This window comes from Notolepis coatsorum (assembly GCF_963971535.1).
Source record: "Notolepis coatsorum genome assembly, chromosome: 4".
Taxonomy (NCBI): domain Eukaryota; kingdom Metazoa; phylum Chordata; class Actinopteri; order Aulopiformes; family Paralepididae; genus Notolepis; species Notolepis coatsorum.
In genome coordinates, this window is record NC_140168.1 from 72223418 (window position 1) to 72248690 (window position 25273).

At 40.1% G+C, this 25273-nt stretch overlaps 1 protein-coding gene across 1 annotated transcript; it reads left to right on the forward strand.

Moving 5' to 3' along the window:
- Positions 1–332: 332 nt before the first annotated feature.
- LOC311226556 (uncharacterized protein) lies at positions 333–21347 on the forward strand (the record flags this gene model as incomplete). The annotated part of the gene is made up of 9 exons (XM_084311976.1): positions 333–391; positions 1874–1900; positions 1989–2021; positions 8051–8086; positions 15564–15596; positions 16217–16252; positions 17130–17159; positions 20972–21007; positions 21145–21347. Exons 2-9 carry the CDS (start codon positions 1891–1893, stop codon positions 21345–21347), a joined length of 417 nt encoding a protein of 138 aa, XP_084168102.1. The 5' UTR covers positions 333–391; positions 1874–1890.
- Positions 21348–25273: the final 3926 nt, after the last annotated feature.

The following is a 25273-nucleotide window of genomic DNA, read 5'->3' on the forward strand; positions in this document are numbered from 1 at the left end:
TGGTATACTGTCAGATATAATAATAAGTGATATACTGTCTGATATAATAAGTGATATACAGTCTAATATACTAATAAGTGATATACTGTGTGATATAATAAGTGATATACTGTCTGATATAATAAGTGATAAACTGTCTGATATATTAAGTGGTATATTGTCTGATATAATAATACATGATGTACTGTCTGATATAATAATAGGTGATATACTGTCTGATATAATAATACATTATATATTGTCTAATATAATATGTGATATATTGTCTGATATAATAATAATAAGTGATATTGTCTGATATAAAAATAAATTGTACATTTCTGTTGCAGGAATATTCTCATTATCTGCACGCTGGCAGTTCTACTAGTGGAGGGTGAGCTTGATGCCAATGGTAAGGGATGTTTATATATACTTTAAATGTACTGTAATACAATATATAAATACTACATATTTTAACTATATTGTAATACAATATATACATACTACTGTACATAATCCTACTGTACTGTAATACAATATATAAATACTACATATTCTTACTGTCCTGTAATTCATTATATAGATACTACATACGCTATACAGTAATAATATATAAATACTACTTACACTTTTTTTTGGTTCATTTCAACCTTTATTTAAAATCGTAAGCATCTGAGGTTTCCCTCATTTACAGAAACGACGATTGTACAAAATGTAAACAGTACATAATACAAACAATATTCACATAAATTTAAACACCAGTAAAAATAAAAAACGTTTAAAATAATTAAAAAAGATCAGCTAAAACAGTTACAGGTACACAATGGTCTGAAATCATACGTTTAAATATTCCAAGGGAAGGGAGAATCTCCAACTTCAGAGAGAGTTGAAGGACATTCCATGAGTTAGAGGCATCAAAGGAAAAGGCTGACTTCCCTAGATCAGAACATACTTGAGGAACCCTAAGAACCATCCAGTCATTCCATCGAGTTGAATAGGTTCCAATATTCCAATCTAACAGTGACGAGATATACTTACTATACTGTAATAGAATATACAAATACTACAAACTATAAATGCACTGTAATACAAAATACAAATACTACATTCTCAACTCTGTTTGACACAGTGTTCTGTCTTCTCTCCCATGCCCTACAAACACATTTTGCCACAAAAAACATCTTCTCTGAAACACAGCTAAAGTCTTACTCTATATATTTTAACTAAAATAAAAAATCTGAAGATATGTGTTGTCTGATGTGACTTATTCCTGACCCATAGCTGTCTATACTGTAGGTGGGGAGAGTGGAGACACCATTGGAGAGTGAAACCTATGGTTAGAGCAATCACTCTTAGTCAAAGTCAAAGTCAACTTTATTGTACATTTTCAAGACAAACAGAAATGAGAAATTGTGTTCTCCCATTTCCACGGTGTACTGTATATAAAAAAAAAGATATAGACAATATAAACACAAAAGTATTTTATGGTAACATACAGTATATGACACACAATATACAACACACAATATACAGGACTGCGAGATATGTACAATATAAACAGTAATTAATTTAAATGAGCTAAAATGAGCTTACTGCAAATATATTCTAGCAGCAGTAGTACACAGTAAAATAAAGTGGCAGTGAGTGACGTAAAGTGGCAGTATGTGTATGTGGGATGGTGTGTGTGTGTATCAGTGGGGGGGGGGGGGTCCTAGTCCAGAGTAAGAGGGGGGGGGGGGCTGGGAGATATAGTTCATCTTATATACTGGGCTAAGGGCTTAACTTCCAATGAATGGAATTGTGAAATTAAACTATTCCCAATTGTTCTGGGTGTCCCCTGGAACCACTGCTTTACTGTAAGATGCAAACATGTGTTTGTCTGTTTGTTCTTCAGATGGGGGTGTCCAAGCCATGTCCACAGGTAAATACTATTTGGAGTTTCTATCCAATCAGATACTGAATGGAGAAAATGTTCTGAACCTCTCTCCCCCCTCTTCCCTTCCCACCAGATAAGGACTCCACCTCTGACGAAGCTCCCACAGGTGAGACGTGTTTTATTAATTTATTCATGACCTCTAAAGTATCTTCTATTGAGGATCTTTTGAACCTTCATTATTCCAATTATTTTTTTGTATTGATCTTTTTCCCCCCTCCATTTTCCTCCGATTTTCTCCCATCCCAATGTTAGTCGTTATGCCAATTCCCAATCCCCTTCCTGGTCGCTGCGCACTTACCCCCCACAGTCGTCTGGGAGAGTGGAGGCTATCACGTGCTTCCTCCGACACACGTCCAGCCAATCACCGCTTCTTTTCACCTGGCAGCGCGGATTCTCATTGAGAGGGCGTAGCGTGTGGAAGGATCACACTATCCCACTCAAGTCCTATCCGCGCTTAGCAGGCGCCCCGACCGAACTGTAGGAGTCGCTGTTTACAACGACCCGGACCCACCCCGCCAGCTTCTCCCACCCTCTAATACAGCCAATTGTATTAGTGTGAACGGCCAGCCAAGCTGGTGACAACCCCGGAGCTGTGAGCTGGATTCGAACAGGCGAATCTAGCCACTCCGGTGTTTGGTGACGAACGCAATCTCCGTTACGCCACCTGACCGCCCTATCATTATTCCAATCTTAAAAATATACATGATGTGCAGACCTCCAGTTAGAAAAATCTTAAAAAGATACATGATGTGCAGACTTCTAGTTGGATGACAAAAAAGTTTAGATGATAGATTAATAAACACGTTTTTGGGGTAGAGATATTGTATCCAACAAGGCTTGATTAACACAACACTCTTATAAATTGTATATTTTAAATACTATTGCCACGCCCATTTGGGGTTCAAAACGTGCACCCGTTGCAATTGCTTGGCTCCCAGTATTGCTGGCTGTTCAGAACATGTACACGTTGGGAGTGGGGTGATTGCTTGGCCCCTGGGAGTGCTGCTCACAGCGTTATAGAGGTATACCATATCAGCAATACACCCGCCAAGTGTGAAGTTGATCAAATTACCGATCCTGGAGATATGTGTAAACCCGCCAAGTGTGAAGTTGATCAAATGACCGATCCTGGAGATAATGTGTAAAGCTTGTAAAGGCCACCATCTGGCCACATTCGATACTGCACTCCCCTGAGTCCTCAGCAATACACCTGTTGCGCGTGACGTCAATCAGATGAACGTTCTCAAGATATCAAAGACCACCATCTGGCCAAATGGCACCTAATTCGACACCAGACCCTCCTGGGTGATCAGCAATACACCTGCCAAGCCTAAAGCCAATTGGAGGAGTGGTTCTCGAGATATGCGACAGAGAGAGACAGACGGACAGACAGACAGACAGACAGACAGACAGACAGACAGACAGACAGACAGACAGACAGACAGACAGACAGACAGACAGACAGACAGACAGACAGACAGACAGACAGACAGACAGACAGACAGACAGACAGACAGACAGACAGACAGACAGACAGACAGACAGACAGACTTAGGCTTCAAGTTTTTCATCCACACCATGTATCAAAAAGTATTACTGTGGTATTGATATAGTAGGCCTATGTAAGGTACAGGTATTGATATTGGTATCTGAATTGGTATTGATATTGGTATCTGAATTGGTATTGGTAAGGATATTGGTATCTGTATCTGTATTGGTATCCAAATTGGTATTGGTATTCTTATCAGTATCTGTATTGGTAGTGATATTGGTATCTGTATTGATATTGGTATTGTTAGCAGTATCTGTATTGGTATCTGTATTGGGTATCTGTATAGATGTGTTTCTCGTCCACGTCAGACTGAGTGTGCGTGCACATCAAGGCGGCAAAAAGGAACGTAATCCTGGTCAGAACAACGGGGCGGACTACAATATATTTGCATTTGTTAGCCATGCTAGCGACCTAAACAATCAATCCATGCCAAAGCTAGACGTGTAAATGGTGAAAGACTCACACTCACAGCCATGCTGATTTTGGCAAAATGACATCCAGCCGTTTTCGCTTGAAACAATTTTTTAGTCAGGTGAGTGTCATGGTTTCTCCATAGAGCCCAGTTGTACTTCATTTGTCGCAGCAGCTCGCGCAGGTCCGAGGAGGCTTAGTCACGTGACTCAGTTGGTATTGCTGATTGGCTCGACGACGGTATGTTTATAAACAAGAAACAGGTCTATTGGTATTGGTATTGGTATTTGTATTGGTATTGATATTGGTATTGGTATTTGTATTGGTATCGGCATTGATATTGGTATCTGTACTGGTATTGGTATCTGCATTGATATTGGTATATGTACTGGTAGCTGTATTGGTATTGTCATTGGTATCTGTATTGGTATCGACATTGATATTGGTATCTGTATTGGTATTGGTAATGAAAATGATCGAACAATACCCAGCCCTACTGGCTACTCATATGTATTGTATCACCACTTGTCCTCAAATCAACAACCTTCTGCTCTCCAGCACCATGTAGCCAATGTCTTATCTCGCATCCATCACCTCAACAGGATCCTATTCAGAGAACAAAGCAGGGCATTGTAACATAGCAGTGAGTTTCCAAGGGATTATTATCATGTGGTATGAAAAACCATGTCACATTAACATTGTGGTGTCCATGATATTGATCAACCTGTGTTCTATTCCTCCTAGCTCTACAGTGTGCCTGTGCTACCTCTGTGTGTTCTATTCCTCCTAGCTCTACAGTGTGCCTGTGCTACCTGTGTGTTCTATTCCTCCTAGCTCTACAGTGTGCCTGTGCTACCTCTGTGTGTTCTATTCCTCCTAGCTCTACAGTGTGCCTGTGCTACCTGTGTGTTCTATTCCTCCTAGCTCTACAGTGTACCTGTGCACCTCTATGTTCTATTCCTCCTAGCTCTACAGTGTGCCTGTGCTACCTGTATGTTCTATTCCTCGTAGCTCTACAGTGTGCCTGTGCTACCTCTGTGTGTTCTATTCCTCCTAGCTCTACAGTGTGCCTGTGCTACCTGTGTGTTCTATGCCTCCTAGCTCTACAGTGTACCTGTGCACCTGTATGTTCTATTCCTCCTAGCTCTACGGTGTGCCTGTGCTACCTCTGTGTGTTCTATTCCCCCTAGCTCTAGTGTGTGCCTGTGCTACCTGTATGTTTTTATTTATTTTTATTTATTTGTTTTTGTAGATTTGTATTGGTTTGTACTACCGGGCAGTCCGGTAGAGAGAGAGGGAGAGGAGGAAATGGGAGACAGGGCAGGGGAAGACGCGCAATTTTTTTTTCGTAGCCGCATTTTGCGGAGACGCTCTCTGATTGGCCACTGACTGACGCTCTCTGATTGGCCACTGACATGTGCGCCCAATCGCGTGACGAGCTGTGTCTTTGCCCATTTCCGGGTCTAACAGCCTGCAAACTACCTAACGCTTAGTTTATCACTGGTTAAGCTTAGTTTATCGAAGTTGGTTAAGGTTAGAGTTTGGAATCAGGGCTGGTGTTCTATCGCCCTGCTCTAAGACAAACTCTAACCTTAACACATTAACTGCCACGCTTATATCCATCAATGTTTGATCACTGCCACCAGTCTAAGTCTATGGAGATGTTTACCTTCTTTGCAGGGCTATAACTTTTTAAATTGTATTGCTAAATTGACATTACTATGGCCCATTCAACATCGATTATCTATCGTTCAGGATGTAGGAACGTTTTACTTTTTCATTCACACATTCATACAAAAATACCGTCTAGAATATAAATATGTTTTTATCGTTTTCTGCAGTAATTCCTAGAATGTGAGATATAGGCATAAATGCATTATATAGATTATCAAATGCCGTTTGATACCGATCCAAGCTATATAAAAAATGTCAACTGTACATGGTCCTAAACGTTATGACTGATCATGCGCGGGTGAACGGGCGGGTGGGGGGGGTCGTTTATAATTCCGTGATCGTCGTTAAATGCTTCATGTAGTATGGGTGATATATTGATCAGAGCAGTTTGCATCGATAATGATAAACAAAAACGCTGAAAGTCACGGCAGCCTCCTCTTACCGTTGGGCGATGATACTGGAGCAAACAGATCCCAGTTATTTGATGGGGATCGAGGCGATCCATTTCCGGTTTGTATAATACTAATACACGCCCAAATCATGTGGATTATTGAGTTATGGCAGCGATCCATATCCACGGTGTGTGGCTAGAGTCCTGGGATGATATGCGAGTGGCCGGACGGATTTAGGAAACGCACCGATATGCAACTGGCATATCCGGTTTGGCAACTCGCCGATCATCCACCAGGTGGCAGTGTTGAAGCGTTGCAGAGTTGTGCTGAGTCCCACATCATCATACAAGGCTCCGTGAGTGAAATATGAATACCATGGCGAAAATATGAAATATGATCACAATAACGTCGTACGCCGTGATCTGGCAGAATTCGCATGAACTTGAAACCCGTTGTACGACGTGAATGGCGCACAAAGTGTTAACCAAATTCGAAAGAGTGCCTAAGCTTAACCGGTGTAGAAACAGGCGTCACACGATTGGGCGCACATGTCACATGAAGTGGCCAATCAGAGAGCGTCTCCGCAAAATGCGGCTACGGAAAAAAATAGCACGGGGAAGACATTCGGCAGAGGACGCCGGGTCCGGGAATCGAACCCGGGTCGGCCGTTTCGCGACACAGCGCGTTACATGGTGTGCTACTAGAGCGCCGCGCTACCTGTATGTTATATTCCTCCTAGCTCTACAGTGTGCCTGTGCACCTCTATGTTCTATTCCTCCTAGCTCTACACTGTGCCTGTGCTACCTCTGTGTGTTCTATTCCTCCTAGCTCTTAGTGTGCCTGTGCACCTCTATGTTCTATTCCTTCTAGCTCTACAGTGTGCCTGTGCTACCTGTGTGTTATATTCCTCCTAGCTCTACAGTGTGCCTATACCTCTGTGTGTTCTATTCCTCCTAGCTCTACAGTGTGCCTATACCTCTGTGTGTTATATTCCTCCTAGCTCTAAACCTAATCTGATTTTCTCGACCACCCAAAATAATCCTGTGACCCCCTGAGGGGTCCTGAGCCCAGTTTGAGAACTGTTGCTCTCTGACACTGATCTCAGAATGCTACTGTTCATCAGTAATGTGGTGTTTTTTCAAAGGAGTATATAACTCCTAAAGTGAGAAATGTAACGTTACACTCTCAAACAAGAAATGTAACGTTATGCTGACAAGAAATGTAACGTTACGCTCTCAAACAAGAAATGTAACGTTACGCTCTCAAACAAGAAATGTAACGTTACGCTCTCAAACAAGAAATGTAACGTTACGCTCTCAAACAAGAAATGTAACGTTGCGCTCTCAAACAAGAAATGTAACGTTACGCTCTCAGACAAGAAATGTAACGTTACACTCTCAGACAAGAAAAGTAACGTTACGCTCTCAGACAACATGTATGTAAATGTAACGTTGGTGTAAACACACCCCTAAATTAAATACCCCCTTGGTGTGAACTCACTCCTAAATTAAATACCCCCTTGGTGTGAACTCACTCCTAAATTAAATACCCCCTTGGTGTGACCTCACTCCTAAATTAAATACCCCCTTCGTGTGAACTCACTATAAGTTAAATACCCCCACATCGCCAATCGGATCCTTTTCAGGTGGCAGAATGATCATGACATAGGTGGTCACATGGTGCTGGTGAGCGGAGAGTTCGTGGTTTGATACAGCCGGAGGATGTGTGCCTGCTGGTACCTAGTGGAATGGAATAATACTATGATTATTAGGCCTGTATGGAATGAAGAGATCCTGTGACCACTGTGGAATGGAGAGTGCTGTTATGACTATTAGGCCTGTACAGGATATTGTTTTAAAAGGAAGTTAAACAACCCAGTCAAAACTGACGAGGATTATGGTTTGCAGCATGTGTGTGTTTGTCATGTACACGTACGTGTAAGGTGGACTGGCCTGGGTGGGCAATAACTCCTGTGCCTGAATTATGGACCCAGTCCAGTCCTGGAGAGAGAATGAAAATACGTCCTTTTGTTTACATTTGGATCATGGAGTGGGTCTTTATGGATGCGTGGCGCTGATGTTGTATATCTTACTGTTTCCCCTACAGAAAGTATGAATGCCATCTCCCCAGACCTACCCAACGGTGAGCACATTACACTCTATATCATCTGGAGGGGTCTGATCTGGGTTCATGATGCAGTGATGTAGTGATTGATTAAAACACATGGGTAAACGATGAACTCCAGTTGAAGATCACTTTCAAATGAACTTTAAGATGATCAACCACCAATATAATCAATCAAACAAACAAACAAAAAACGAGTACATTAATATAACAGTATTAGCCTTTGTTTTGTTTTCTTGAAAATATCATATTTAGTAGTAGTAGTTTTTATTCAGTCATCACACACAATAATAATAATAATAATAATAATAATAATAATAATAATAATAATAATAATAATAATAATAATAATAATAATAATAATAATAATAATAATAATAATAATAATAATGGATTGGATTTATATAGCGCTCTTCTCTGACTCAGAGCGCTTCAGAGTCCATTATTCGTTCATACACATACCGGTGGTGGTAAGCTACAATTGCAGCCAGAGCTGCCCTGAGGCAGACTCACGAAATCGTGGCGAATAATCATCGCCTACGGCCCCTCCGACCACCACCAACATTCATTCACATGCATACAATACAATACAATATGTACAATCATTCCAGACTGGAAATAAGGTCAACATCTTTGTTTTGGCACTGGCAGTGACTGAAAGGGTACAGGCTGAGTCATAATGCACATGCCTGTCCTATATTCTTATCAAACCTGTTCCACCTGACGGGGTCGGTACCGACCCCAAAATGGCATCTGGTCATAAATCTATATTTTTCAGAGTGTTGCATATTTTTAACAATCTTTTTTATGAAACGTTTTCAAGTATTAACATCACTAACATTTCACAACAGCATGTAGAATGTATATTATCATCAATACGTTAGTTTAGCAATAGGTTAAAAGTGCCATTAGATAGTTTTAACTTCTCGATTTGCTGAAGTCTATTGCAAAACGGCGACCATTTTGGAAAATGTAAATCATGGGAATTGTAGTTTTTTTGCGGCCATTTTGTCGAGGGCATACATAGCTGTGGATCAGCGTTGGAATTATTCCGAACTACACTTCCTGGCAGATACTGTGGGGGTTCAAAGTTCAGCGTTCTGAATAAATTATTTCAATAACTGTTATTATTCGGGATAATAAGCCACAAAAGGTAACGTTTTTGACAAATATTGAAACGCAGTTAGTTTCTCCTCCCTATTGTTAGCATGTAGCAACAATTAGATCTGAAATTCGTTTAAAAATGGTTGCACTGTAGTGAAAATAAAAAGGTACAGTAAATTACAGTAGATATCATTATCTGTTCTTATGCACGCCTGGTGATACTAAATCCAAATTGAACTCTGGCATTTGAAAGATAATATATGTATATATATATTATATATATATAAATGTGCGAATTGGCTATAATAAGGTAATTTATAACCATCATATTCTATATTCTATAATAATATTTCAACTTGCATTGGTCCGGATGGGAGAATTCAGTACTGTATCTACAGAACCTTCTGTTTAATCATCTTCCCTTTATTAATTTCCTTAGATTTTTTGTACACATGATCTCAAGAAGGTACTGAACAAGATCAGTGGCAGTTTTTTAAAGTTTGGTCATTATTATCATGGTGTTATTCACTGTCAAAGATTCAAAGAAAAATCATAATTCATATTCTCCTTTGTTTCATCACAATTTAAGCAAGCCTAGTAATAGACACAATATTTCTGACACTGTGAATACATTCCCTGAGGTCCATAGACACCAAGAATATGCAAATGGCCTTGTAGAACCTATGTTATATCATAAACTAAACATTGATAGCATCCATGCATATACTAATGCTTTCCATTGCAGTCATACACCTGTATAGGAGCGATCAAGGTTTGAAAATAGCAAATAATGTATGTGTTAGGTTGAAATGCACTCAGACTCTTCATGTTGACTCAATAGTCTTGAGTGTGAGACTACAGGACTGTCCTCAGTGAGACTCTGTGCTTTTATTAACATGGTGTAACTGTGTTGTATAGCTCTAGAATCTATAGAACTGTCCTGGCTGGGGACTCACTGTCTGACATATTTACATAGGTGTTCGACAGTGTGGGAGGTGGCTATTTTCTGGACACAGACAGGGACAGTGTGGCAGATGGCTATTCTCTTGACTCAGACAGGGAAAGTGTGGGATGTGGCTATTCTCTTGACTCACACAGGACCACTAGGGGAGCAGGCTATTCTTTGGAACATTGAGAGCATAGCAGTTGAAATATACAAGTCAAACCTTCAAACAGTGTTGGTTTCAAATAAATGTCAGTTTAAAACTCTGACTAGACACCCCTCCTCACAGAGGTAGACAGTATCAGATCGGTGTCAACTCTGTCTCATGATGCACCCTAGTGGTTATTATAAGATATTACAGCAAAACATGGAATTAATTTACAGGTGCAGCTCGATAAATTAGAATATCGTGGAAGTTATTTTATTTCAGTAATTCAATTCAAAAGGCGAAACTCTTGTAGATTATAGATTCATTACACACAAAGTGAAATATTTCAAGCCTTTATTTGTTTTAATTTGGATGATTATGTCTTACAGCTCATGAAAGCCCAAAATTCTGTATCACCAATAAAAAATAGAAAATAGAAATAGAAAAGTATGTCCATATGTTCACTCAATACTTGGTTGGGGCTCCTTTTGCACAAATGACTGCATCAATACAGCTAAATATATAGACTTTTCCACGATATTCTAATTTATTGAGCTGCACCTGTATATATAACACAGAATCAGTATCCTTTTCCTTAATCATTAAGATCACATGTTAAGGTTACTGGGAACTGCATGACCTCTAACCCCTTACATATAATACACAGTATGCTGAACCTTTAAAGATAATAATAATACACATGAGTAGCCCATAATAATAATAATAATAATAATAATAATAATAATAATAATAATAATAATAATAATAATAATAATACAGAGTATGAGTAGCCCAAACTTTAAAGATAATAATAATACACAGTATGAGTAGCCCAACCTTTAAATATAATAATAATACACATAATATAACAGTGGATTGGGAGGTAGAGCAGTCGTTTGGTAATCCGGAGGTTCCCGGTTAGATTCCCCCTCCTTTGAGCAAGACACTTAACCCCTAACTGTTCTTGATGAGCATGTTGGCACCTTGCATGGTTGCCTCCGCCGTCGGTGTGTGAATGTGTGAGTGAATGGGTCAAATGTGAGGAACAAATTGTAAAGCGCTTTGGATAAAAGCGCTATATATATAAATGCAGCCATTTACCATTTAAAGATAATAATACTACAGTATGAGTAACCCAACCTTTAAAGATAATAATACTACAGTATGAGTAGCCCAGCCTTTAAAGATAATAATACTACAGTAAGAGTAGCCCAGCCTTTAAAGATAATAATAATAACTTAACCTAACCCTCCTACTCCTGCAGGCCCATTTAGAAAATCCCTGAACATGAACTTGCATCGGTTTGTGATAGATTATTAGTTACTGGGTATTTCAAACCTCATATTTGGTAGAAATTTGAAGCTAACAACTAGGGCTTTCCAATGATATAAAATATGTGTATGATTATCATCATTATTATTGTTATTATTCTTCATAGTTGCACTTGAACTTGTTGAAATTGAACTTGAAGATAATTTTCAAGCACTTTCCTTACTTGGTAGGAAAATAATTGGATGGAATGTAGACAATCTTGTTGGCAATATAGAACAGCTGACAGATTAGAAATAGCATCTATTGTTCAAAAGTTATGAATTAATTAATGAAACTAGATCATACATTTTAAATATTTTTTTTACATATTAGATATTATTCATAAAAAACGTTCATGTGTGTGTTACAATTTTTCTTTAAACTTACCCCGTTCTCTTCATAGAGCCTTGTCTTCCTCTATGCCAGGGGTGGCCAACCCGCGGCTTGTGAGCCGCATGTGGCTCTTTGCCCGTCAATGTGTGGCTCTTCCATCCATAAAAAAAATAATAATAATTTATCATTTTTTTTTCTTTATAATTTTCTTTTTTGTATGTCACTCATTCCATAAGGACGTAGAATAAACATTCACAGATTTTTTTTAAATGGTCCATTTGCATGTTCTTGGTATCTGAATCTAGGGACATATGGATCTCAGGGAATGTATTCCCAGTGTCAGAAATAGTGTGTCTGTTACTAGGCTTGAGTAAATTGTAATGAACCAAATGAGAATATCAATTATATTTAAAAGATATTTTTTTTTATCTTTGACTGTGAATAACACCATGCTAAAATTTACCAGACCTGAAAAATCTAAGCAAATGAATAAAGGGAAGATGATTAATTAAACAGGTTTTGTAGATACAGTATACTGAATTCTGCCATCTTTTTTATAATGTAAATTTCTCCACAATTTTTCATCATATTGCAACACAGTTTTTTGCTAGACGTTCACAGAAAGGTAGAGAAACTAAATGCGTTCTGTTTTATGGCAATAATGTTCAGGTTTGTGGGAGATAATCCCAAAAAATAAGAGAAATAAAAAAGTAAATCCAGGAGTCAGATGATTGACAGGGGCTGGCGTGAGCTGGGTAGGGTAGTTTTTCTAAATTCAAAAGCCCAGAGTCTCTTCCTTCAAAAGACTACACTCACTTTTGGCTGCTCCACTTCCTCCTGTCAATATGCGCCGATTTCCGACTCAATGCCCTGAGATTTCTATAATCTTATATTTCACTAATAACAGTTAAAATCATTGGTAAACAAACGTAATGCTGAAAATATACACTTTTACTGTATATTTCGGGCATAAGAGGTTAACCCTGTGAGGCCCAAATTAAAAAGACATTAACTTCAGAGGGTGGGACATATAAACACATTTACACATTTACAACAGGACCAATTGACTATACATGTTCTTAACATTTTATAAATAAACATTTACAGACTTTTTTTCTTCTTAACACTATGGCGTCCGTTCACGAGTATATACATGTTTCGATTCCATGCGTTGTGGTCCAGAGCCACAAGTATACTCGTGACGAGTTGTTATTGTTTTATTCCATATTTATAACGCTTATTAGGTCCCCGATCCACTAGCAGGATCTTTCCACATATTTGATTTTCGAAACATGCAGTACCGGCCAGATCCGCTTAGGGGCGCCATCACTCCACTGCAGTATCATTGAGGGGAGTTAAAAAAAAATGCTTTTACAGTCCTGTGGGCGGATCATAGAGCCTTGATTCCAAACGAAGACCCTCCATCTTTGATCAGCTTGCCGAACGTTTTTTTCAGCGTGGAATAATGGGATTTATGATTAGCCAATGTGCATATCAATCTACCAGAATCCGATGACTGGTGAGGAAATGCTGCCGGCGATCACATGGCCTGACGGTAGGATAATATTACCCCAAATTACAGCTGGATTGGACATTGTTTTATAACCTAACGTGATAGACTACTGACATTGGCTACCGGAACGCACACTCTATTGCTAATCAATAATACTGATCGGCGTTCCCCGCCGCCCCCATTTCATCCATAGATGCTCTGTAATAGTCCGGATGCTACGCAGTTTGTTTTATTTCATTCGTATATATACAGCAGAAATGGCGTTTGATATAACGGCGCCAACGTTTAGCCTTTTTTGCAGCCTCCTGCAGAAAAGCCTAGACGAAAAGCGCGATATACCTTATATTCACGAGGCTTTTATTTTCTTTAAGCCATTATGAAGGCACGGTTTATGCACTCAAGTGACAATAAGAATGGACAGATAGCAATACTATAAATGATATATAAAGCTCTTAGAAAGTACATCGGTTTGTTTACAATCCTCTGTCCTCTGAGGCCTAAATCGCTGCGGGGCTCCGGTCGCCATAGTGTTAAATGGCTAAACATGATTTTGTAATTTTGCAACCGGGGGTCTCACAGGGTACTTTTAACCCTGTGAGGCCCAAATAAAAAAGACATTAGCAACTTCAGAGGCCAGAGGGTGAGATCTATAAACACATGAAAGTTTGCTGTGACTGAAAATAAAAGGTTGAGAAACGCTGGTATATGGTGTGGCTCTTTGGTACCACAGTAATTTTTGTGGCTCTTAATCTCTGACTGGTTGGCCACCCCTGCTCTATGCCCTCTGCCTCCCTACAAGCATCTTTCCTGGGGGCGGGGGGTGGCCAGAACCCTCTGGGTCTCGGCTTGCTTGTTGTTAGCCAGCGCTAGCATGGGAGCTAGCTGAACTAATGGCTATGTTGGTTGCTTGAGGAAGACCGGTAAAATCGAAACGTTGCATCTACTGCCTGTTTTGTTTATTAAAATCACCCTGGAACTACAAGTGAGTTGCGAGCCCCGCTTTGTTCTTATGTATTACTGTTTTTACAGTTTGGCTCAGCACCAACAAACGGAGGATGTGCGTTATATTTTTCTGTATGTTGGTCACACACTCATCCTCCATTCTGTGTTGATACAAAGAAATATATTATATATAGAATATGACCCAGTAATGAATAAACTAAATACAGCAATGTGGCTATTTGAAAACATTGCATTCGCTAAATAAATACGTTGTCCCTCAGGCACTAGCGTGGGCGAGGGCGCGTGGACGTGCAGCATGACCAACGTTAGCCCTCAGCTAAAATAAAATATATTATATAGAATATGACTCAGTAATGAATAAACTAAATACAGCAATGTGGCTATTTGAAAACATTGCATTCGCTAAATAAATACGTCAATTGTAGCTTCACGTTAGCCAACTTAGCCCACAGCTATCGTCTAGGCTTTGGACACACTCAAACAAAGTGATGTTTTCTGGGTGTTTTTCTTACATCACATTGGTACTTTTAGAAACACGCTTTTTGAGTGGAAAATATTACCAAAATCTCTGGAGAAACATCTCACAAACACTATAGACTGTCATAAACTGAACAAATGCTATAATATGGCCAATACGGCCTATAAACAGTACTTACAGTACAGTACTTTTCAAACTGCGCGCAGGACCTTATTTTCCTGGGAAGAAGTAATTCCATGCTCGCTTTCGGCAAAAGACACAAACAATTTTCAGTTTTTTTATACTCCCTGTGATGAGTGATATTACCGTCGATTTACCACATAGGGCATAGGGACAAGCCCATGCACAAATGTTGTCCCTCCGCCCTAAACTGTCCGAATGGGAGGAGATCGCCTGACAACAGGCTCTAGATGGCGTCAACGCCAGTTAGCGCCAGGAGAGTTGTATAATAATAATAATAATAATAATAATAATAATAATCATAATAATAATACATAGTATAAATAGCCTAATCTTTAAAGATAATAATAATAATAATAATAATAATAATAATAATAATAATAATAATAATAATAATAATAATAATAATAATAATAATAATAATAATAATAATAATAATAATAATAATAATAATAATACACAGTATGAGTAGCTCAACCTTTACAGATAATAATATGTCAAAATGATTTATTTATTTTTCAGATGAACCACAGTATTATGCAGGAGCACCTGCAGGTAAGGAAGGGTTCAGTGTCCTACCATACAGCTTAGATTACCATACATTACCATGTTAGTTTAGCTTAGATGACCACATAATATGTTAATTTATTTGAGATTGACACACATTGCATGTTATCTTAGATGACCACACATTGCATGTTATCTTAGATGACCACACATTACTATGTTAGCTTAGATGACCACACATTGCCATGTTAGCTTAGATTACCACACATTGCCATGTTAGTTTAGATGACCACACATTACTATGTTATCTTAGATTACCACACATTACTATGTTCGCTTAGATGACCACACATTACTATGTTATCTTAGATTAGCACACATTACTATGTTCGCTTAGATGACCACACATTGCCATGTTAGCTTAGCACTATATAAAATAGATGTATTATTATTATTATTATTATTACTATGTTACTTTAGATTACCACACATTGCCATGTTAGCTTAGATTACCACACGATACCATGTTAGCTTCGAGATGTTGTTCTAGAACTGTCTGTCTGATACTAAACTCTGTGATGTTGTTCTAGAACAGTCTGTCTGATACTAAACTCTGTGATGCTGTTCTAGAACTGTCTGTCTGACACTAAACTCTGATGTTGTTGCAGACACCAGCAGTACCAGTGTAGAGGCCAGCCCTGGTGGTGAGAATAACTCTCAACTTTAGTTATAATACACAATACATTCATTCAAAGGCCCTACCCACAGTCGTAAAAAGATGTGAATCCCTACCCACATTCAAAACCGCTCTTAAAGAGCACCTACGGGAGGCTGCAATTAGAAACTGGCCACCGTAAATGTCCAACCCCCCCCCACCCCCTCCTAATAGACAGTCTCCTCCCCACCGTATGTATATATTCTCTCCCCACCGTATGTATATTTTTTCCCTCACCAACCCACCCCCTCCTAATGTACAGTCTCCTCCCCATCAAATGTATATATTCTCTGTTAGGATCTATGGGTTAACAGTACTGTATATTTGCATATCGTATATATCACAAATGTAACAGTACTATATACCTGTATGTCATGTATGTCCCTATGCCATAAATGTCATGTATGTTGTGTATGTCATAAATGTCACTATGAATTGAAAATGGGGGACCCTGATGTAAACAAGACAAACGTCTTTCTCTGGTCTGCATCCCCTGAACAATTGTGTCTGTGTATTGAGCCGTACTCTATTGTACCCATTCTGCAATCTGTTAAATACAGTTTTCATTCATTCATTCATTCATTCACTAACACTCTGAATCATTATCTATCTATTAATTAATTCATTAATAACTCACACACACACACACACACACACACACACACACACACACACACACACACACACACACACACACACACACACACACGCACGCACGCACGCACACACACACACACACACACACACACACACACACACACACACACACACACACACACACACACACACACACACACACACACACACACACACTAATCCATCCATCCACCCATTCCTTTACCAATTAATATTTTTTCCCCCTGTAGCCGCTGCAGCCAATGGGGTGACTGGACCTGGTATGTACTACTATGTATCCATCACTCTGTGTGTGTGTGTTTGTAGTTTAAAGTAGATGGTTGTAGATTAAAGTAGATGGATGTAGGTTAAAGTAGATGTAGCCTATATAGTTTAAAGTAGATGGACGTAGTTTAAAGTAGATGTAGCCTATATAGTTTAAAGTAGATGGATGTAGTTTAAAGTAGATGGACGTAGTTTAAAGTAGATGTAGCCTATATAGTTTAAAGTAGATGGATGTAGTTTAAAGTAGATGGACGTAGTTTAAAGTAGATGGATGTAGTTTAAAGTAGATGGATGTAGGTTAAAGTAGATGGATGTTGTTTAAACTAAATTGATGTAGTTTAAAGTAGATGTATAAATTGCAGGGAGATATTGGTCCAACATTTATATATTTGCAACACCAACATTTATATATTTTCACATTGTCAAATATTGTATGCTCACACAAAGGTCCACGGAGGACGCCATAGCCCATGTGCTGCACACAGCAGCATCACACCTGGACAAGAGGCAGGGGAACTATGTGAGAATGCTGTTCATCGACTACAGCTCAGCATTCAATACCATAGTCCCCTCCAAACTCATAGCCAAGCTCAGGGACCTGGGCTTGAACTATGACCTCTGCCAGTGGGTCTTGGACTTCCTGACGGGCAGACCCCAGGTGGTGAGAGCAGGCAACTGCACCTCCTCATCCATCACTCTCAACATAGGGGCCCCCCAGGGCTGTGCAGGGGCGACATGGCTCAGGAGGTAGAGCAGTCGTCTGGCAATCCGGAGGTTCCCGGTTCGATTCCCGCTCTTCCTGGGCAGCGTGTCGATGTGTCCTTGAGCAAGACACTTAACTCCTAATTGCTCCCGATGAGCAGGTTGGCACCTTGCATGGTCGCCTCCGCCGTCGGTGTGTGAGTGGGTAATATGTAAGTAACAAATTGTAAAGCGCTTTGGATAAAAGCGCTATATAAAAAAAAAAAAAAGCAGCCATTTACTGTGAGTCCCCTCCTCTACTCCCTGTACACACATGACTGTGTGGCACAGCGGAACAACAACACAATCATCAAATTTGCTGACGACACAGTAGTGGTGGTCCTGCTCTCTGCAAACGACGAGAGGGCCTACCTGGAAGAGGTCAAGGTCCTAGCGGGATGGTGTCAAGAGAACAGCCTCTCCCTGAATGTCAGCAAAACAAAGGAGATGATTGTGGACTTTAGGAGGTCAGGGGTCAGGTAGGGCTGGGCGATATGACGATATTATATAAATATCGGGTACAGTTCATTAACGATACACTTTTTTAACGTATCGTGGATATCGTGATGTTTTGACCAAGAGGATTGTGTCGCGTCAATCTGGTCCACCCCGTTCAAACTTTTGAACAACGCCGCTCCCACACACACACTACTGCATCAAAGTTAGTACTTATGATTAACAAAGGCATTCGTTTTGTGGCATCAACATTATATAGTTACACGTTATATAGTTACACATCAGCGTATTTACCCAAACATAGCAACGTCCGATGACGACATAGATAGCAAGCGTTACTGTTCATATCTCAGTCCGTGCCGAGTTGTGCGTGCCCATTCTGCGGTCTGTTAATAAAGTTTTGAATCAGACAGATGTATGGAAAGGCTTTTATTATAACATTTGTTGCAGTAAAATCATTATGCCTCGTTGTCATGCTGCGGTGCGCTAGTAATCACTCGTCGGCTGCGGTGAGCTGTTGTTGTTGTCGTTGAGCTGAGCTCTCGTTAAAATCAATGGAGGGCATTCAGGAATGTAAAAAAAGAATAGCGCTGCTTGCCGATTGGTGCTAAGAACAGCAGGGCGGGTACAAGCGGTGTGACGTAATTGGCAGACTCGACTGTCAATCAAAATTATTCTGTTGCCGGCTGAATGATTGAATGAATGAACGTTATTAACGATTGCAGAATGGGTACAATACAGTACAGCTCAATACAACAACAGTGGACTGACTGGAGGATGAAGACCAGAAAAAGACTTTCGGCTTTTTTACATAAGGGTCCTCCATTTTCAATTCATCAAAACATTTAGAGACATACAAATATACAGTAGTTTCATAAAAATGCTAAAATCCTATTGATTGATTGATTGATTTAAAACTTTATTAACATATTGCAGAATGGGTACAGTACAGCTCAATACATACAATTGTTAAGGGGATGCAGACCAGAGAAAGACTTTCGTCTTGTTTACATCAGGGTCCCCCATTTTCAATTCATCATATTTCATATCTAAATCATATAATATCTCATTGCTAAATATATGCAATATATAATCTAATAATCCAATAATCTAAATCTAATATATAATATAAAAATGCTAAATGCATGGGTATTTTATTTTGTCTTTAATGTTAGCTTGCAAACTCAAATACTGTCTTGGTAAGCCTCATAATGAATTGTTTGGGGAAAAAAAGAAAAACATCGTGATGCGTATCGTGTATCGCCGAAAGGTCAGAAAATATCGTGATATCATATTTAGGCCATATCGCCCAGCCCTAGGGTCAGGGACTACAGCCCCCTCAGCATCGACGGGGCACCGGTTGAGAGAGTGAACAGTTTTAAGTACCTCGGAGTCCACATATCCGAGGACTTGACATGGACCACACACATTGACAGTGTTGTGAAGAAGGCACGGCAACGCCTCTACTTCCTCAGGCGCCTAAGGAAGTTCCAAGTCAGTCAGAAGATTCTTAAGAACTTCTACTCATGTACAATAGAGAGCATCCTGACTGGCAATATCACCTCCTGGTTTGGGAATAGCACCGCACAAGACCGTAGCAGACTACAGAGAGTGGCCCGTTCAGCCAAACGCACAATTGGAGGGGGGCTTCCCACTCTCCAGAACATTTACAACAAGCGGTGCATGGGTAAAGCTAAGAGAATTATCAAAGACTCCAGCCACCCAAACAACTGCCTCTTTGAACTGCTGCGGTCAGGCAAGCGATACCGGAGTCTCATGGCAAGCACAGAAAGACTCAGAAGAAGCTTCTATCCCCAGGCCATCAGGATGCTCAACGAACAATAACACTATGTAACAACCATCAAATGCACTCACAGCACACACATCCACACGCACACACTCACTTTAAACAAACATCTCACTGCAGCACCCACTTTACACACTTTAGAACACCTAAACACACTTTATATTTATTGGTAAAGAATTTGCACTACAACCCATACCTCATTACACCTTACAGTAAATTGTACCTAAATTGTACCTCATCCCATTTCTGCTTTGCACTGTATAGTATATTGTATATTAGTATATTGTATAGTATATTGTATGGTAACTCAGTTACTTCTACTCTGCATTGAACATTGTACATACTGAACACTTGTGTCTACGTACGTGACTTCTATTTTATACTTGCTATACTTATTTTATTTGATACTTATCTATTTTTGTCTAGCACAGTCTCTGGAGCGTAACAGAAAGAAGCATTTTGTATAAAAGTATTCTGTACTTCTGTATGACAACTATAAAGAAACTTGAAACTTGAAAGGTAATGTATGATGGTGACTTTACACTGCCCCAGAAATAAAGGGATAGGTACCTGTGAATCATTAAAGGTACAGTAGTCTTGATACTGACTCAAGGAATTAGCTCAGAATTGGCAGAAATATAACACTATGTCCAGACGAACCTTTGTCTATGTAGGCTTTTTAGAGGGTTAAAGTACAGTAAGTGGCTGTAGTTTAAACTAAATTGATGTTGTTTAAAGTAGATGGTTGTAGTTTCACAGTCTCTGGATTCTTCTTAAAACTAGGATTGTTCTGCTCTTCATCAGGTGCAGCTGCTGCCAACAGTGTTGAGGATGACGATGGTGAGAGAAACACACAGAATGATCAGATACTGTAGTTGTTGCGACATACAATCACCGTTATCTACTGTTAACTAAATATATAACATACAATCACATCAAATATCTGTTGTAATTCTCACCACATTTCACTCTAGCAGACGATGATGACTCAGATGAAGGTGGGCGCAAAAAGGCCGCTCCTCGAGCCTCCAAACCTCAGCCCCCCCCACCCCAGCAGCCCCGCCCACCTCAGCCTCCAGCCCCGCCCCCACAGCCAATAGTCCCCCAGCCCAAGGCAGTGTCGACACGCAGCAAGACACCTTCTAAGAGGAGATCCCGGACCAACCGCAGACACATCTGAACACAAGCATGCCAACACACACACACACACACACACACACACACACACACACACACACACACCTGAACACAAGCATGCCAACACACACACACACACACACATCTGAACACAAGCATGCCAACACACACACATACACATCTGAACACAAGCATGCCAACACACACACACACACACACCTGAACACAAGCATGCCAACACACACACATACACATCTGAACACAAGCATACCAACACACACACACACACACACACCTGAACACAAGCATGCCAACACACACCTGAACACAAGCATGCCAACACACACACCTGAACACAAGCATGCCAACACACACACACACACACACACACACACACACCCACACACACACCTGAACACAAGCATGCCAACACACACCTGAACACAAGCATGCCAACACACACACCTGAACACAAGCATGCCAACACGCACACACACACACACACACACACACACACACACACACACACACACACACACACACACACACACACACACACACACACACACACACACACACACACACACACACACACACACACACACACACACACACACACACACACACACACACCTGAACACAAGCATGCCAACACACACCTGAATACAAGCAGGCCAACACACACACATACACATCTGAACACAAGCATGCCAACACACACACACACACACACATACACACCTGAACACAAGCGTGCCAACACACACACACACATATGAACACACAGAGAAACACAATCATGCAGCAAACACACACATGTACGTCCACACACTGACACATGCAAGTTTACAGACACACACACACACACACACACACACACACATGGATGGTGCTCACACCCACAGACACACATGATCATGCATGCAAGTACTCAAACACACATTAACGCACAAACACCCTCTCACACAGATACTGAAAGCAGACATGTTTCAGATCATCCAGATATTGAAGTTGGTTTCAGCTTGATATACAGTAATATACCATAAAGTAAGTGGTTGATATACAGTAATATACTATAAAGTAAATGGTTGATATACAGTAATATACTGTATAGTAAGTGCTTAAAATACAGTAATATACCATAAAGTAAGTAGCTGATATATAGTAATAATACTTGATGTGCACTTGATGGAGGTGGTCTGACACATGTCCCAAACTCTTCAGTTGTTAATCACATTGTAACACCATCTGAACGTATCGTAGACTAATTATATCGTCAGATCACTTCTCACACAACAAAAGGCACTGGTGGATGATCCATGACAACTCCAGGGCATTATGTTTCCTCTGTGAATGAATATTACATTGTTGATAATGTACTTGTATTGTAAAACACGTGAATTAATTGATATGAAATACCATAGTAGCTGGTGTTTTACAACACTGAGTCATAGCCTGCAGGTCTTGTCAGATGTGATTGGCTGAGCTGTGTTGTTCTTAGCCAGGGTTTGGTCAGTCATACATCCATTTCAACCAATTCACAATTTAATAAAAACTCAAATGACACGTCTTCAAATTATTCTAATGATAAGAGCCTTGATCCCTGAACTTCGACCTCACTTCCTTTCTCTTATCAACCCCAGGTGTGTCTAGGAGGCCTCACTACTTATAAAAGCTTTCATGTGTCTCACCTTTAACAGAATATACAAGAATTACCACCAAAACCCCCCAAATATCTTAGCAGTATGATCCGTGTGTTGAGTGTGAAAGGTAACCAGGGGTGATGGTGCCCCCCCCCCCTCCTAGTCATCGTAGTGTTGAAACTCAGAGGTCAATGACTGAAGTCAGAGGTCATGGACTGAGGTCAGAGGATGGGGTATCGGACACCATGTGCTTGCTCCTCTCCTCCCTGAACTCTTGGTGGCGATGTTGAGCTAAGAACTTAACTCATCACACCGTCACCACTAGGAAGGAAAGTCACAGCGTTGTCACAAACACCAACTAGGATGCATGAAACCAGCTTTCCAACTAAAATAGATCTTTAATCCAGATAGTCTCTTACAGTGTCTCTCCGTCCTTTACAGGCACACGCTAGTCAGAGCTGTGACTGAAGACTGGCGTCATATACTGTAGAGACAGATATATTATGCTAATCTATCCTGTACTCAGTGTTCCCCTCTCGTAACTCTATGTCTCCTAATCAAACATGTTTATACACACAGTATTTAACTAAATGTATAAAAGAGAGACTTTTTTTTTTTTTTTATGGAAATGTCAAAGTGTGTTGTTGTTAATTCTGTCCTATTATCTTTTCCGAATAATAAACTTTCCTCTGAGCAAAGTGACAGCAGAGCCTCCGCGGTCTGTTTTCAACACATGACATGACATAAATTATTATTATTATTATTATTATTATTATTATTATTATTATTATTATTATTATTATTATTATTATTATTATTATTATTATTATTATTATTATTATGACACCTTCCATAAAGGTCATCTTACATGTTACTGCTCAGTATTCCTTGAGATGGTCACTGACAATAAATGTGCGAAGGTGCCAGAAGACCAAAGAACAACTAGACAGCAGGTTTATCGCTGAATGGCCTGAATTCTCAATCCACCTTTTGTTTTGACCACACCCTGAATGAATGAATGAATGAAAACTTTATTTAACAGATTGCAGAATGGGTACAATACAGTACGGCTCAATACATACAATTGTTAAGGGGATGCAGACCTGAGAAAGACGTTTGTCTTGTTTCCATCAGGGTCCCCCATTTTCAATTCATATAGACATTTATGACATACACAACATACATGACATTTATGGCATAGGGACATATAGGTATTTAGTACTGATACATTTGTGACATAGGCGGTATTCAAATATACAGTACTGTTACCCCTAGATCCTGACAGAGTATATACATATGATGGGGAGGGGACTGTACATTAGGAGGGGGTGGGTGGGTGGGAGGGAAATATACATACGGCGGGGAGGGAATATATACATGCGGTGGGGAGGAGACTGTCTATTAGGAGGTGGTGGGGGTTTTGGGCATTTACGGTGGCCAGTTTCGAATTGCAGCCTCCCGTAGGTGCTCTTTAAGGGCGGTTTTGAATGTGGGAAGGGATTCACATTCCTTTACAGCTTTGGGTAGGGCGTTCCACATTGTTGTGGCATAATTGCGAAACGTGTTTAGTCCCTTGTTTGAGCCGAATCTGGGTTTAACATGATTTGTTGAGCTTCCTCTGGTGTAGTGGTTGTGGTATTCACTGACCTTTGGGAAGTATTTTGACATGTACATGGGCACCCCGGTCGTATAGTGTATCTTGTAGACCAGGCCCATTGCAAGTTGCTCTACTCTGTCGTCTACTCTAAGCCATCCTAGGTTGGCAAAGTGGGCAGGGGTGAGGTGGGTTCTGGGGTTCAGGTCAAGTAGTAGTCTGACCAGTTTGTTTTGTGATGTTTGTAATTTTGTTTTAAGCGCCTTTGAGGTGCTTTGGTACCATGAGGTGCACGCATAGTCATAGTACCCTTGAATGAGTGCTCCTGCCAGAGTCTTCAGGGTATTCTTGTTTACCAGAGAGGAGATCCGGTACAAGAATCTAGTTCGTTGGTTGACTTTTTTTATTACATTGGATGCCATTTTGTCACAGGAAAGATTTGCCTCTAGGATGGAACCCAGGTAGGTAATTTCGTCTTTTCTTGTGACAATATTGTCACCCACTGTAACTGAGAATCCGTCGGTCTTGCTGAGTTTGTTATTTGAACCGAAGAGAATGGACTCTGTTTTGCCCATGTGTAATGATAGTTTGTTATCAGCGAGCCATATGCAGATTTTGCCTAGTTCCGTGCTGAGGGTTTTTTCAACCTGCAATTTGTTCTTGTCAGAGACCAGCAGGGCTGAGTCGTCCGCAAACAGGAACAAGTTGCAGTCACAGGCTGACGACATGTCA